Below are 14,099 nucleotides of genomic sequence, written 5' to 3' on the forward strand. Positions count from 1 at the left end.
AAATCCCTTCATCCCACCAACACCCCTCCACCAGCCTTTCATCATTTCCCGTCGCTCACTGTGATTAAAGGAGACAGTAATGGAAAAGCGGATCAGGTCACAGGAGGACACCTGACTTCACTCGTTTCCAGTCTTCAAGTCTGCCTCTCAGAAATCCCTCATGTGTCTGACCCGACCCCTGCCAGTCCTCCACCTCTGATGTGACAAGACTGTAGAGGATTGATTTTGGAAAATTGTTGAAAGGCATCAGTCATCGTAATTCGATAAAATAGTTTGATTAGATCCTGTGCTGTCGCCTCACGGTCCTTATTGTATTTGCTTCATCCAGATTCATAAAGCAACCAGATTGTGTCATTGATTTGCTCCCTTGACAGCAGAAGTGACACATGAAAGGTCAATTGATTCCCTCGTGAAGTAGTTTTGTTCCTAAAAGACACTCGTACAAATCAGAGTGGTGTGAATCCATACTTACAAAAAAGTGTTTTTTCCTGAGTGACTTCTTCTGAAACACCTCTGGGCCTCTTTTGCTGCAGTAACAAGAAGAAATTGTGTGTTTACGGCAAGTGGCTTTTCATAAACACTGGACCATTTGTGCTGAGGAGAGGATGCACAGAGTCAGCTGGGGATTTGATACGGTAAAACATTGTTAAGAATCGCCTGGAGATGGCTCGAGGGTTTGTGATGCAGCTGGTGCTCATCTGTGGAGGGAGTGATACATGGGGCTGCAGCAGGTGTGTGCACACACATTAACACACAGCCATGCATACGTAATGATGCCACACAAGGTCAATTATGCACATACTCTTTACACCTGTATGCATGTGTGTATTCACATGTTTATGTGGCCTTGTAGCACATCAGTTCAGTGTCTTGAAGTAGTGTCTACGGCCCCACTGGTGGTCCGCTGTACCCTTCTTTTTTTAATCAATAAGCCTTGATGGCTCATATTATACAATTTGTAAGATGAAAGGGCAAAAACTGTTCATGTTTTTGAACTTATTGATTCACTGCACATCACATACAGAATGATGGCAAATGCACAGTTGTATACACACGTTTCTGAAAGTGGGGAGAACCAAAGGGTCTGGTGACATGTGAGCAACTTTACAGGAGAACCAAATCAAAAAGTGACCAAACTTTGTCACGACAATCTGATATTGAAACTTCATAAACACATGGATGACAGTGTACTTAAACTGCCAATAGAGATTTCTGCGTCATGGTATCATCATGAAGTAAATGTTAACTTCACATTGTAATGGATATAGAATAATGAAAACATCAGCTTCACATTGGTTCCCTAGAAATCTTGCTTACACTATTAAAAAAAAAAGTTCTACCACTGGGCATGTGGTCAGCTGGGAAAAGAGGTTAACTGGTGATCATTTCCATGATATTCTAAATGATTTAATGAACTGTTGTTGTCATTTTTGACTGTGGAAAAAGGAAATGGTCGAGCTGTCTTTGCAACAGCGGTGCCGACAAAAGCACAACTTGGAGATAAACAAAAATGAACTATACGTATATTTTGCCCAAAATGTGACTAATGACCCTCTGGTTCTCTCCCCTCAAATGAGGTCATAGTATGATATGTTATTGTCCATCAGTCAGGTACAGTTTAGTCACACATGTTTAAGGATCTGATGAGTATTGACCACAGTCGTCTCTACCTGCAGTGTACGGCCCTGCTTTCACAAAAGTTGGATGTTGTGTAAAACATGAATCAGAATGTGATAATTTACTCTTTTTGTCACGTTCTCAATAAGTTGGGACAAGAGACAAAAGAGTGGAAGGCTGTGGAATTCTCACATTTCACAGGTAGTCAGGACCATTGTTAACAGGTGGCTGTGTCATGTTGGGTATGAAAAGAACATCTTGGAGGGTCTTAGCTGTTAGCTTAGCGAGGGTGGGTGAGGTTCACCACTCTTGTGTAACACATGATTGTGTAAATGGTTTTACTGCCTGGGCTCAGGAACGCAACGTAAAACATACTGCCAGTATGTTTGCAAATGATTTTTATTCTGTTTTAACTTAATTTTGACAGAGTCCCAACTTTTTGGGAATCAGTTTTACGAGCTGCAATCTATTTCCAAGAAATAACCACGGCTCTTACTGTTCATTAAAACTCACCATCAAGGTTACCTGTTATGAGGTATTTTAAGCCCTGAGAATTCACACCGGGCTCCAATACAGGCCTGGAGTGATGAGTGCCTCACAGAACAGTTAAATGTCTGTTGTGTTGGCTGCAGAACTTATCTGTGCGTGGACAAAACATCAGAGCAAACAACAATACATCTTCGCGATGTGAAATGACGTACAAACAGCTTCCGCTGAGATAATGTCAGCAGCTGTCAAGAATAAGCAATAGGTATCCGGGAACAGTGTGCTCCATATCTTTTTATTAAATGTAATCAAAGTGCCAGTGCGATAGAGAGGATTTCAGCTTCTATACGTGTAAACACTAACACAATCTGGAAACTTGTTCGACTGCAGTCAAACTCCAGACAGCTACTTTTGTCAGGCGTTAAACAACAGCGATAACAGTAATGTTCAGCTCGCCCTTGCCATCGTATCACATCTAGGAGCACAGACATGCCGCGTGTTTGTCAGAGCGTTGTGTTCAGTATGACTTTGCTGTGACATCTCACCCTCTATTAGACCCGGCAAGACGATAAATGAGGCCAGAGGAGGCAGCAGCTTCTGATTATGGTGTTGTGTGACAGGGGCACCACCCAGACCTGGTCTCTGTATGTTTGCAGGACAGAAATAGTTTCTCCACAAACATGTATGTTTCCAGTTTTACGTGGCTCCCAGTCATTGGCCTTCATCTATCATGGCCTCATGCTATCGTGTCATCAACTTAATTGTATTTTCCAGGAAATCCCTGCCCTCTGTAAAAGTTTCATTCCTTTCCTATGAGCTGAGGAGATTTATATCCACAGACAGCAGGGGTGTTTTACCTTGTTATAGAAATGGCCAAAAATAGACAGAAATATAAAAACCTTAGATATGCTAGATTTCAGCTCGCAGTTCCACTTTCTTCCTCGCTCTTTTGTAGCAGGAAAAAGTGAGACATTGATTGTATATCACATCTACATACCTTGTGCAGCTCACATTGTTCCACCAGGAAAGAATAAAGAGATGTGACTGTAACTTAACAAAAGTCAGTCTATTAACATATCAGTTGAGGATGCTGTAGAGGGATTTCTTTTTGTTGTTTTTTCTGAACTGTGCTCAGAGTGTTTTTTCCAGCGAGGGACAGGAATAGTTGTAAATGACGCGTGGAAGAATTACAGATTTGAAGATCGGGTGGATATTTTCAGTCTGTTTTTACTTCGGCACACCGTCTTCCTGCCTCTCGCCAGTGTCGCAGGGCAGTTCCTCTGTGGCTGACGTAAAAACAAAACTTTCCATTTAGCTATTAAAAGAACACTGATCTGACAATAGGCGACACCCACGGGTTCACGACTTTTCCCTTTTTAAAATACATGGTTTTATCTAAACCAGTGGTGAGAGGTTTGTGTCTGTTTGCTTTCCATCAACACCTTCCCCCGTGTCTGCATTCGTCTCAGGGGAATCACATCACGTGTGTCGGTTCTGTTGCATTGCGTCTGGAGCTTTGTTTTGAGAGAAGTTTTTGTCTGGCCCATGTTGCTTCATCTGCTGTGGGGATCCAGTCCAGCTTGGCCCACCTTATCAGGTGTTTGAGTGGGCAGCCGATTCTGACTGTCATTACTCATCCTGTCCAGCGACAAAACTTTGACTCGCACGTCTCTGATCCTCAGGACAAATGCAAACACACAGCCATTCATCACCACATTTCTAGTTTAGGTGTCAGATTCTGGCAGTGTGCAAGAAAATGTTACCTCCTTATGTAGCTGTTGCAGTGCAAATAATGTACCTGTTTTTGTTAGCATTAACATACAAGTCCAACATTATTACGGTTTCAGTATTCAAGATTTGCATCTCAAGAACAACCGTAAGTTAAACCACGACAATGTAGCTACTGTAAATACTGGTGTTTTTTGGGATTGACTTGAACATGAGCATCATATTAGCATTTTTGGAGAAGCCTTTTCCTAACAACAACAGCAACAACATTGGAATGACTGTGAGTTGTTAATTCCATAGTCCAATCTCCCATGTGGACAAAAGTGGTATGAGCACTACCACCAACTTGTGTCTAAAGATCTTGATCTTGCTTTTGTTAAGTGAGGGATAGAGACACAAGAAGTTTTAATGCTGTTCCTGTGTTTTAAACACAGCTGTTTGCAGGATGCTTGGCACTCAGGGTTGTTTATCTGTGGCTGCATGAGGATAAAAACTTTGTGATCATGTGATCCTACAGCTAACGGAGTCTGTAGCTTTAGCTAAAAAAATCCCTTTATAATGTTACGTCTCCTCATAATGATAATAAGCCAACAGTAAGATTTAGATCGGTTGCAAGTCCAAGTCCAATATGAAATGCTACGTTATGAGCCAGTTGTTGTGCTGCCGTCAGTCTACAGAGCAGCTTCCCTCCTCGGGCTCTGAGACATCCTCAGGACTTGGCCACCAAAAATAGCTTTAATCTTCTGAATCTGGCCCGGTGACAGGTGATAAGAACAACCATATAGAAAAAGCAGATCTTCTCTCTGATGGTCTTGCTCGCTTAAATCAGTCATATATAGGCATCAGTATTGAGCTGAAATGGTTTCATAAAGGTAAACAAAGTAAATTGGAAGATCTCGGGCCTCTGCTTTTCTTCAGTTCAGGTCATTTTAGACCAATCAGAGTCCACGAAAACATCCAGAGACTGAACTCTCTGGCTGTGATGCTGCCTCCAACAGGACCTGATGTTCTCAGTGACTAAAGCAAGCACCGAGACTCTCTCTTGCCTTACTGCTGAAGCTGTTTGTTTTGGATCGGATTAAGAGTGAAGCTGTTATCTTTGGAAGAGCAGGGTGGGTAATTAGTGCAGTCCGAGCTCCAGTTGCCCTCAGAGTAAACCCCTGGCTGCCCAAGAGCTATTGTTTAACTTTATGGAGCTCACTGGACTCCAGCCAAGCTAACAAAGCAGAAAAATTTCTTTCATATTCGGATCCTTAAGCTTCAACAATCTTATACTGGGTCTTAATAGATGCCTGCTGTATGTCTACAATCTATTTATTTCAATTTTAGACTCCTCCTAGAAAGGTTGAAGTGTGCTGACTACAACAGCTGCTTTCTTCAGCTGGTTGATATTTCACCATTTTTATCAGGACCAGTAGACGGAGGAACGACCGTTCTTTGCTCAGTATGTCTCTATTCCAGTAATCTTCCTAGAATCCCTCTAATACTCCTAGGTTTTGTTTTAACAAGCTCACAGTGGGACACACACATGACCTTTTTTTGGCCCTCTTTTAGTAGTTCACTGGAGTCAGTGTAAGTCTGCATTAAAGCTTCTTTTACTAAGCTACAGGCTGGAGAGATGATACCGGCCGCAGAGAACTGGCATCAGAGTTCCCTCAGCTCTGCTCCTCTCTTAATATTTGTTTCGGTGTTTGTTTTCTCCCTCTTACGCTTGTATGCATTTCTCTTGTTTTTTTTTTGTTCTGTCTCTGCTGGGTTTCTTTCATTAGAGCGTTTTTTTTGTTATGTTCCAAAAACAAGGCCACCCATTTGGAGACGTTCCAGATGGTGGAGTTGTGCATCTGTGTGTCTGTGAACCGTAAAATATAGAAAAACATGGACTTGGCGTCTGTACCATCATCCATATGTTGCAGGGACATATTCGGCCCTGGATTTGGATTGATCACTTGTCATCATTTTTCTCTGTTGCTGGGTCCAGAGTTAATCAGAAACATGTGAGCAGCAAAAGCTTTGCAGAGTTTAACAGGCTTGACACCTGTCAATCAAGGAAATAGAATCCAAAAATACACCCTTAAACACACCAGCACAATTTTAGGTATTGAGCAGTATTTTTTTAACAGCTCTGCAGCACTACAGTACTTCATTATCATGCTGTTTTGTCACTTGATCAAAAAATTACAGCTTCTTGTAATCTGAATATTACGCTTTGCCATTGTGTGATATTAATATCATTTGATTAATTATGCAGCCCCACTGTTGTGTCCTTTCCAAAGTCCTGGTTGTGGGCCACTTAGTTTTTAGATAGATGTTAGATGTTAGTGTGTAGATATTCTCACAGTAACACCATTGCTGACGGGCAGCTGGCTTCTTCTAGTTCAGCTTTGCATATTCGTGTTTCATGCTGCAAACGGCCAATTAAGGAAGGTCATCAGACCAAACACAACCCTCCCCGCATGTCACACTGTTGAGTCCTGAAGCTTCCTCCACTCCCACCGCCCCAGCACTATTGGTATATTGAGGCGTTTCTTCTCATTGCCCAGTCCAATAGGTTCCAAATGTCTGAACTCCATTTAGAGAAAATGGTGCATGTCTGCCGAGATGGAGAAAGGGAGGAGGGGAGGGCTGGAGATGGAGAGATAGACGGGGAGTTATCGGAAGATTAAGAGCTGGGAGACTGAGTCGAGAAATGCAGAGAGAGAGTGAGAGATAAAGAGAGCTGCAGGGTACCAGTCACCATCAAATCCCGTCACCAGCAAACCTCACCGGGGGGCCTGAGCACACACACACACGTGCACACGCATGCACACACACACACAAAATATAGACATTAACAGAAAGACATTGAATGTTATACCAAAAAACACACAAATGCAATGAACGTGCACAGACAGCCTGGATGTATGGAGACATATTTTATGTATAGACACGCACAGACAGACACATTCACACACACTCACACACACACGCTTCTGTTATGCAAACAAAACCCTTCACCACCCTTCCACATATTTCCGGCATGTAGAAACACACACAATTATGTAAAACCTGGAGCAGCAGTAATAATAGGACAAAGCATGTATCCAGGCTCATTTATTCAGACACACACGACTCAACCATTCAGACACACACACACACACACTGTCTCACTGGTGTCTTAACACCAAGTCCCTGACACACAAAGTAAACCAAGATTCCACCTGCTTCTGGTGCACAGCTACGAGAAGCTGATATCCAGGGGACACCACACTGTGAAACGCATTATTCACAGCTCACACATTCTCGTGGAGGGAACACCGGTACACACACACACACACACACACACACACCCTCACACACACAGATACACAGAGACATAAACACAAGCACCTGAACACACTCAAGGTGATGGCTGTCTTGACAATCTACAGGCATCACTGTCCTCATTTCCGTCCTTGTCTCAGTCATCAGGATTCGCCACAGAAAAGTCTAGACACTCATTAAGGCCGGTGAGGGAAAGCTTCCATATTCTGTGGCACTATCCAGTTGTTTTGTGTTGGACTGGTTCTGCTGCACTGTATGGTTGGAAACGTGGCAATTGGGAGTCACGGAACAAAATCTTGATACTGTACAGCGGGCTTTTCTTTGGAACTTCCTTGTCGCATCGAACCTGAAGGGAAACTGCGCCCTGGGATAATCCTACAATGTCAAGTGTGTTTCACTTTTTGAAGTTTAAAGCGTTGTAGTTTCTACTGAAGAACAGCTTTTGACAGTCTGAGTGACATGTATGAATTCTTAGCTGTCATTGAAAAAATGAGCCTACGGGCATAGACAGATATAGCGCACAAGTCTGCTTAATGAAAACAGTGAACCATGGGCCATGTGTACGACTTGAATCCCCAAGCTTAAGAACAGGTCTCTATTTTGACTGCAATGTGTAAAGTGTTCACAAAGAAATACTGTAATCTTTTCAAAAATGTGGGGCACACAGTGTTGAAAGGGGTTAGTGTTTTGATTTGATAGTTCATATGATCACAACGTTAGCTATTTACAGGATTGCATGCACAGAGGATTCCACACAATTATCCCACGAACAGGACTTTCTGGAGGAATATGTGGAAATGTCTTCTGTGGAATTTTACACAGAAATGTTATCATTTTATAGGAATGGCATTGTATTTTTTTGTATGAAACTTCTGTCGAGTTTTACCTCTCCTCCCACCTTTGTTCCATGTGCTTTGTGTAGGGCGTGAAAATGCCAAACAGATGGCTAGAAGTGCATTCTAAGGTCAGGATAATACAAACATGTTCGAGTGCCCAGTGTGACCTGGAGCTGCACTGCTTCTTGATGTATTGAGGCTATTATAGCTGGAGACGTGCGTGCAGAGGATGGTTCCTTTAGCAGTTTTAATTACAATTAACTCTAATTTGGGAGTCTTCATTTTCCTGCCTAATGGGTTAATTTTAGAGTAAATTGGCCACAGCTACATCAAGCAAATGAGTGGGACTCGACCTGACAACCTGGTCCTCTGCTGGATATAATCAGGAAAGGACCTACCCACTGCTCCTAATATCCAATCAGCCCTTGTGAATAGCCACAAAATAGATGCTAATAACTAGCTATCACAGAGCCCACGATGCTGATGGCTATGCTCTGACACACCAACAATACAGTCATTTAGACCGTGGTCAGCGAGGTCGGTGTTTATCAGAGAATGCACAGAGGCAACAGAGGCACACACCCGCACACACATGCACAGACTGTCTTACTCTGTCTCTCCTCACATGCACATACAGTCCAATTATAGAGAGAGGACGAGGCCTGGGCCCTGCTCTCCCAGTGACCTTGTTCCAGGACAGATTGATGAGGCACTGTATCGCCCCAGCAGATCAAATAACTCCTTTCTGGCCCTCATTACCAGGACCAGGGGAGATCTGCAAGTGCTCGGCTTAGCTAGTGTAGCATGCTTACATGCTGTGCCGCAACCAAAGTGACTGTTGTTTGTGACCAGAACAGAGGTTATGAAACCTTTTATATCAAATATTCCAAGTGCTGGCATCTGCTGAAAAGGTCACGGTTGTGTGAATGGTGCAGAAGATAATTGGATAAGTTGCTGTTAGATGTTTTGTTTGTTGTTCTTTCCATCTTCCTTGGCATCATTCGGTCCTGGCAGGGACCAGTGTGCTGGAGTTTGATGTGCCTGGTCAGTTGTGATAAATAAATTGGTTACTTAATTTCATAAGAAAAAGATGGATCGTACAAAATGTTTCAGTCATCTCTCATTCGTTCGTCTTGGCCAATTCTAACAAGAAAATCAGTGTGATGTTTTATTCTTTTTAACCCTCCTTGACACGTCTTCTTATCTGGTTTCCGCAGTTCCTCCCCAGTTTGTCAAGCGGCCGGCCAACATCTACGCCCACGAGTCCATGGACATCGTGTTTGAGTGCGAGGTCTCAGGGTCACCAGCTCCCACTGTCAAGTGGGTCAAGAATGGAGATGCTGTCATCCCCAGCGACTACTTCAAAATAATTGTATGTTCATTTGGAACACGTGTCTTTTCTAGCCTTTCAGTACTTGAGACTGGTTAAAAATGCTGCTTGTGACATTATTAATTGCTTGTTTTTTCCCTTGCTTCCTGTTCTGCAGAAGGAGCACAATCTGCAGGTTCTGGGTCTCGTCAAGTCAGATGAGGGTTTCTACCAGTGCCTTGCGGAAAACGATGCTGGCAACATCCAGTCTAGTGCCCAGCTCATCATCTTAGATCACGGTACGCCACTCACCACGAACACCCACTAATTTGCCAATTAGACATGCTACCTAACTAGTTAGTGCTAATATCCTGCTTTAGGAGGTGACAAAAACTTCACTAATAAAAGGTGCAATATGGAATTTTACAAAAACCCAAAATATCAGTCGAGTTTTGACATTATTTCATAGACATTTATGTATTTGTCTACTGACGTTAGGATGTTAGCCAGCTAGCCCCTGCCCATCCTGTCTCACAGTGCCACTTTGTCAGACTGGCCGTCATCATTCTCAGAGGCTACTGAGTCTGATGTACACATCCCCATCAATCCCCTGGTGCTCCGAGCTCCCAGTAGGGGCAGAGTCAGCTTATAGCCCCTTTTAGCTGCATAGCTTAATAAGCTAACTAGCCGACGGCGGCTACAGTATACAGTTATGCTGCTGATACGCTGCACCCTTTTTGTTTTAGATAAAGAGTTCAACAGATTTCTAATTCTTACATATTGCACCTGTCAATAATTAATGTCAGCAACGGCTCACAGAATTAATCAGTTTTGCACAGACAGCCAGACATCACAGTTGGAAATGTAAGCATCTGTTCACACCCATTCTAACATCCGCAACAGTCTTAACACATTGCTTCTGGTGATTATTTCTTAGCTTTAACAGCCTCATGTGAACATCACAGTTTGGATCAGGTTGGGGGCTGTAGATGCTGAATGCTAACAAAATAATCATTGTTCTGTCATTGTTAAAATCCAGTTCAGTAGTAGATGCACGTAGCTCATAAACGGCTTTTAAAACACAAGCTAGCTTGGTAACAGGGTGGGTCTTCTGCTTTCTATAGTTTACCTTATTTATACACACCTAGATGGATCCCGAAGGCTGTGCACATCTGTGAAGGTGTGAAGAGTGTGTGAGAGTGTGTGTAGTGAACAGTGAAATGAAACCACTGGGATCTTGTTAGACCAGAGGTGACTCACAGGGAGCAGACTTATATGTGGGGCAAACCATGCTTGCACTCCATTCCACACTGAGTGTGACAGAAATGTTGTGAGGACTTTAGAGAAGCTGCTTCACACAATGCCAGTGCTTTGATGCAGCACCATTAGACATCTTTAACAGGGAGCTTCACTTACCTTGAACACATATCGTGTGTTGATTAAATGGCTGGATAACTGCAGCACAGCCTTTCTTGTTATACGTCTCCATTTAAAGCCAAAGACGAGGTTTGAAATTCCCGGAGTGGAGCCGCTGAGTGCAGAGTGGAACAATGGAACAACAAGGACGGTGGCTGGAAGTGCCAAAAAACTAAGTGCCTGAAAATAGAATCAAATGTGGAAAACAATGTTAACATCCTAGTTCTTGAGGTAATTTAGTTTCATTACCTCTGATCATTTGAGAAAATGTAACACAGCTTAGATTTGAGATCATTTGCGCAGTCATAATAATCATAGTCTAACCCACGGGGCAAGTTAAAACCTCCCAACAAAACATGAAAGCAACAAGGAATTCAAGATGATGAACAAGACACAGTTTCACTGAAAAACATCATCTGAATACAACGAAAAGGGGGAAATGGAGCAGCAATAAAACGGCAAGGGGAGTGAAGGGAAAACACTTCTGATACAACAGAAAATGAAGCTCACTGTTCACTCACAATCCCCCATTTTAGTGAGGAAGGCGCCAGAATTTAATCAAGCGTGAACTCCCCCTCTCCTGAAGCAGGTGGCTAATGGATTAGCATAGAAGGGTCCAACCGGTGGCCCCCCAGCTGTGTCACTCACTCTGATTGGAGGACATGAAGTCAGAAATAATGATGACCTGCAGCTCATTGTGTATTTGTGTTTGACACCATTGATAAGGCTTTTGGTTGAAGATAAATGGGATGAATTACTGAGGCAGCTGGCCTTGTGCACGGGGTATGCCCTGAGCAGAGCTTTGGCGAAATTAATCTCTGTTTAATCCATAAATATCACACAGAATCTTTTTCTTTCTTACGTTACTGTGAGAGTGAGGATCTCGGTGTTGATCACGGTAATGCCAATCCACACACACTTACCAGCAGAAAGTTTCCTGTCTGTTTGTTAGTTTGTTATTTGGTCGTCATGCGAGTGTCAGGTGATCGAAGTAAAAAATAAGTAAAGTCGCAGTGATTGTGTTTATTCTTGCTTGCTTCGCTGTGTCAAAGTAATCTCCCCTCTCAAAGGTGCAGCGGTGAATCGTTGAGAACGTATTCGAAATCTGCTCATTTTCTACGGCTGTTAGTGTTTTGTGGGTTTGGCTCTGTGATGTGAGGCTGGAGTGAATCTGTAAGTTGTGTAAGAGTAGCAGTGTCTGTCTCTTCCATTGTGCTCGTCTCTCTTTCCTCCTGTGCTGCTCGGTATGGACACATTCAGTTATACAGCCATCTGCCACCTTTCTTGCCACTTCCTCTCACTTTCTCTCCGCTTGTCTTTCACAGCCACCTGCTCTCTGATAATCCAACTCACTGGGCTTTGTGTTAATTGTGCTGCCTTGAATATTCTCCCTACAGTATACTGCTGCCCCCTGACAGCTGGGTATCTTTGTCCACTTCTTAGCCCAGGCTGCCCCTCCTGCTCCTAGCTGCCCCTGTGTGTTTCGCCACAGTCAGGTATCCTGCTCACACCTGCCGGGCATGAATCCTCCTGAAACAAGGCCAGGAAAACACCCTGTCTGTCGGCCGGCTGCCTCACAGTCAGGGGAGATAAGCCAGGGACTTGCCACAGGGATAAAGTTGTCTTCACCCATCAGGGGAATCAATGGGGGTGAACTGCATCTAAACAGCCAGCCAGATGCAAGTTGGCTAATATTCATTAGTGCTCATAATCTTTGATCTTGACACTGCCAGCTGCAGTTAAATGTGGCTCCACTGACGATTCCCACTTGTGGGCGTTTGGAATGGAAAAGGTCAGCTGTTAACATATGTACATGTATGTTGACAGTTATTTATAGTGATATGTGCTTTGTATCAATACTGTCAGCTCTGAACTCCTGGAGATAACAATCCTGTGCTTCATAAATTCGGTAGATGACAAAATTAAATAATAACATATATACCGATACCGACCAATATTGTAGAACAATGTTGTGGTGAGGACTGTAGTTACTATAATTACACAAAGCACAATGCCCCTGTTATGTTAATTCAGTATTCCATGCATTGCCCCTTTCCAAAAAAAAAAACAAAAAAAAACCAAGCTGTTTACATGACAAATGAAGAGGAGGAGAGCATAATCTTTGATTATGTTTCATACAATGGACAGCAAAGTGAAACTGATCCTCGCAGGTAACCCAACCTATCCAGTGCATGTGGTCAAAGATACCAACAGGAGAATCAACCTCTTGGTGCATGTTTTGATTCATACATTCAGAATAAGGCGTAATTCTGAGTATCCAAAAGGAATATGCTGTTTTTTGATATTCATCAGTAGTGTGGATATAATTACTAAGTGGGCAAAGACGAGCATTAGTTCACTTTATTTTAATGCTGTCTTTAAATCAGAAAAAGACAGTATCTCAATATAATGGTAGTCTCAAATCTCAGTAATGATACAGTATTGAACAACTGTCAAGACCTACACAAACAAACTGCTTCAGCATTCTTAACATTGTGAAGAACAGATTTTTGGGGGAGTGGAGGTAAAAAATAGAACCACAGATTGCAGTCTCAAACTATTTTCCTGGAAATTCCTCAGCCATGTGCAACACGGGTCAACTAGTTGCAAACAGATGTGGGTATATAAGAGCGCAAATGCCAGAAGTGGACCTCGAGAGGACCTAATTATGCAGTGTAATGCAGACGAAGTAAGCGCCTCTTAATGTCCCTTGTAAAACTGCCACATTCAGACTTGTCGTCTTCTGGAAGTGCCTGAAGATTGTGCAGTTGAGCTGGTTTCTGTTGTAAGTCATTTTCTTTGGCCACAGAGGAAGGTAATTTAATTTGGTATGACTTTCCCACTGACAAATGCAAAATAATGTCATTATACCGGTAAATATGGAAACTGGTGACCTGTACAGGGTTAGCTTTTGGCCTGGTGTCAGCTGGGATCAGCACCCTGCATCCCTCCAGAGGATCTGGAGCTGGGGCTCGTTACTCAAAAAAGTAGTATATTACACATTACACATTACTCTCAAAAATAGTAATGCCTTACATTACATGATTACTCCCTGAAGAAAGTAATTAGTTACATTTCTAGTTACATTACTCTTGTTTGGCGTCTCATTCATGTTGCTCCATGGTTCCTTAGCATCAAGCTTTATGTGTGCGTGCTGTCTCTGTAGTTGCTCCGTTAAGTTTGAGGTAGTGTTAGCAGCGGTGGAAAGAAGTTTCCAATACGGACAAAGTGTGCACCTTACAGTCAAGTTATTTTCCTTACATTCAACAAATTCAAAGTAATGTTTGTATCGCCAGCCGTCAAAAGTGGTTTTATGCAGCGGGGGGTCACATGCAGCAGCATGTTCTGCTCATGTTGTTGACGCTGCCATTATTATCCCATCTCCCCTTGCAGGTGGCGACTAACCA

At 42.9% G+C, this 14,099-nt stretch overlaps 1 protein-coding gene across 12 annotated transcripts in view; it reads left to right on the plus strand.

Moving 5' to 3' along the window:
• Window positions 1-14,099, plus strand: part of neo1a (neogenin 1a) — a 170,612-nt gene that overhangs the window by 108,587 nt on the left and 47,926 nt on the right. For all 12 annotated transcript variants that reach the window (XM_037095244.1, XM_037095249.1, XM_037095251.1 and 9 more), the window contains exons 6-7: window positions 9,185-9,339; window positions 9,455-9,575. In XM_037095244.1, coding sequence (XP_036951139.1) covers window positions 9,185-9,339; window positions 9,455-9,575 — 276 coding nt within the window. The remainder of the gene's footprint in view (window positions 1-9,184; window positions 9,340-9,454; window positions 9,576-14,099) is intronic.

Source organism: Acanthopagrus latus, chromosome 4 (assembly GCF_904848185.1).
Source record: "Acanthopagrus latus isolate v.2019 chromosome 4, fAcaLat1.1, whole genome shotgun sequence".
In the NCBI taxonomy this organism is placed as follows: Eukaryota; Metazoa; Chordata; class Actinopteri; order Spariformes; family Sparidae; genus Acanthopagrus; species Acanthopagrus latus.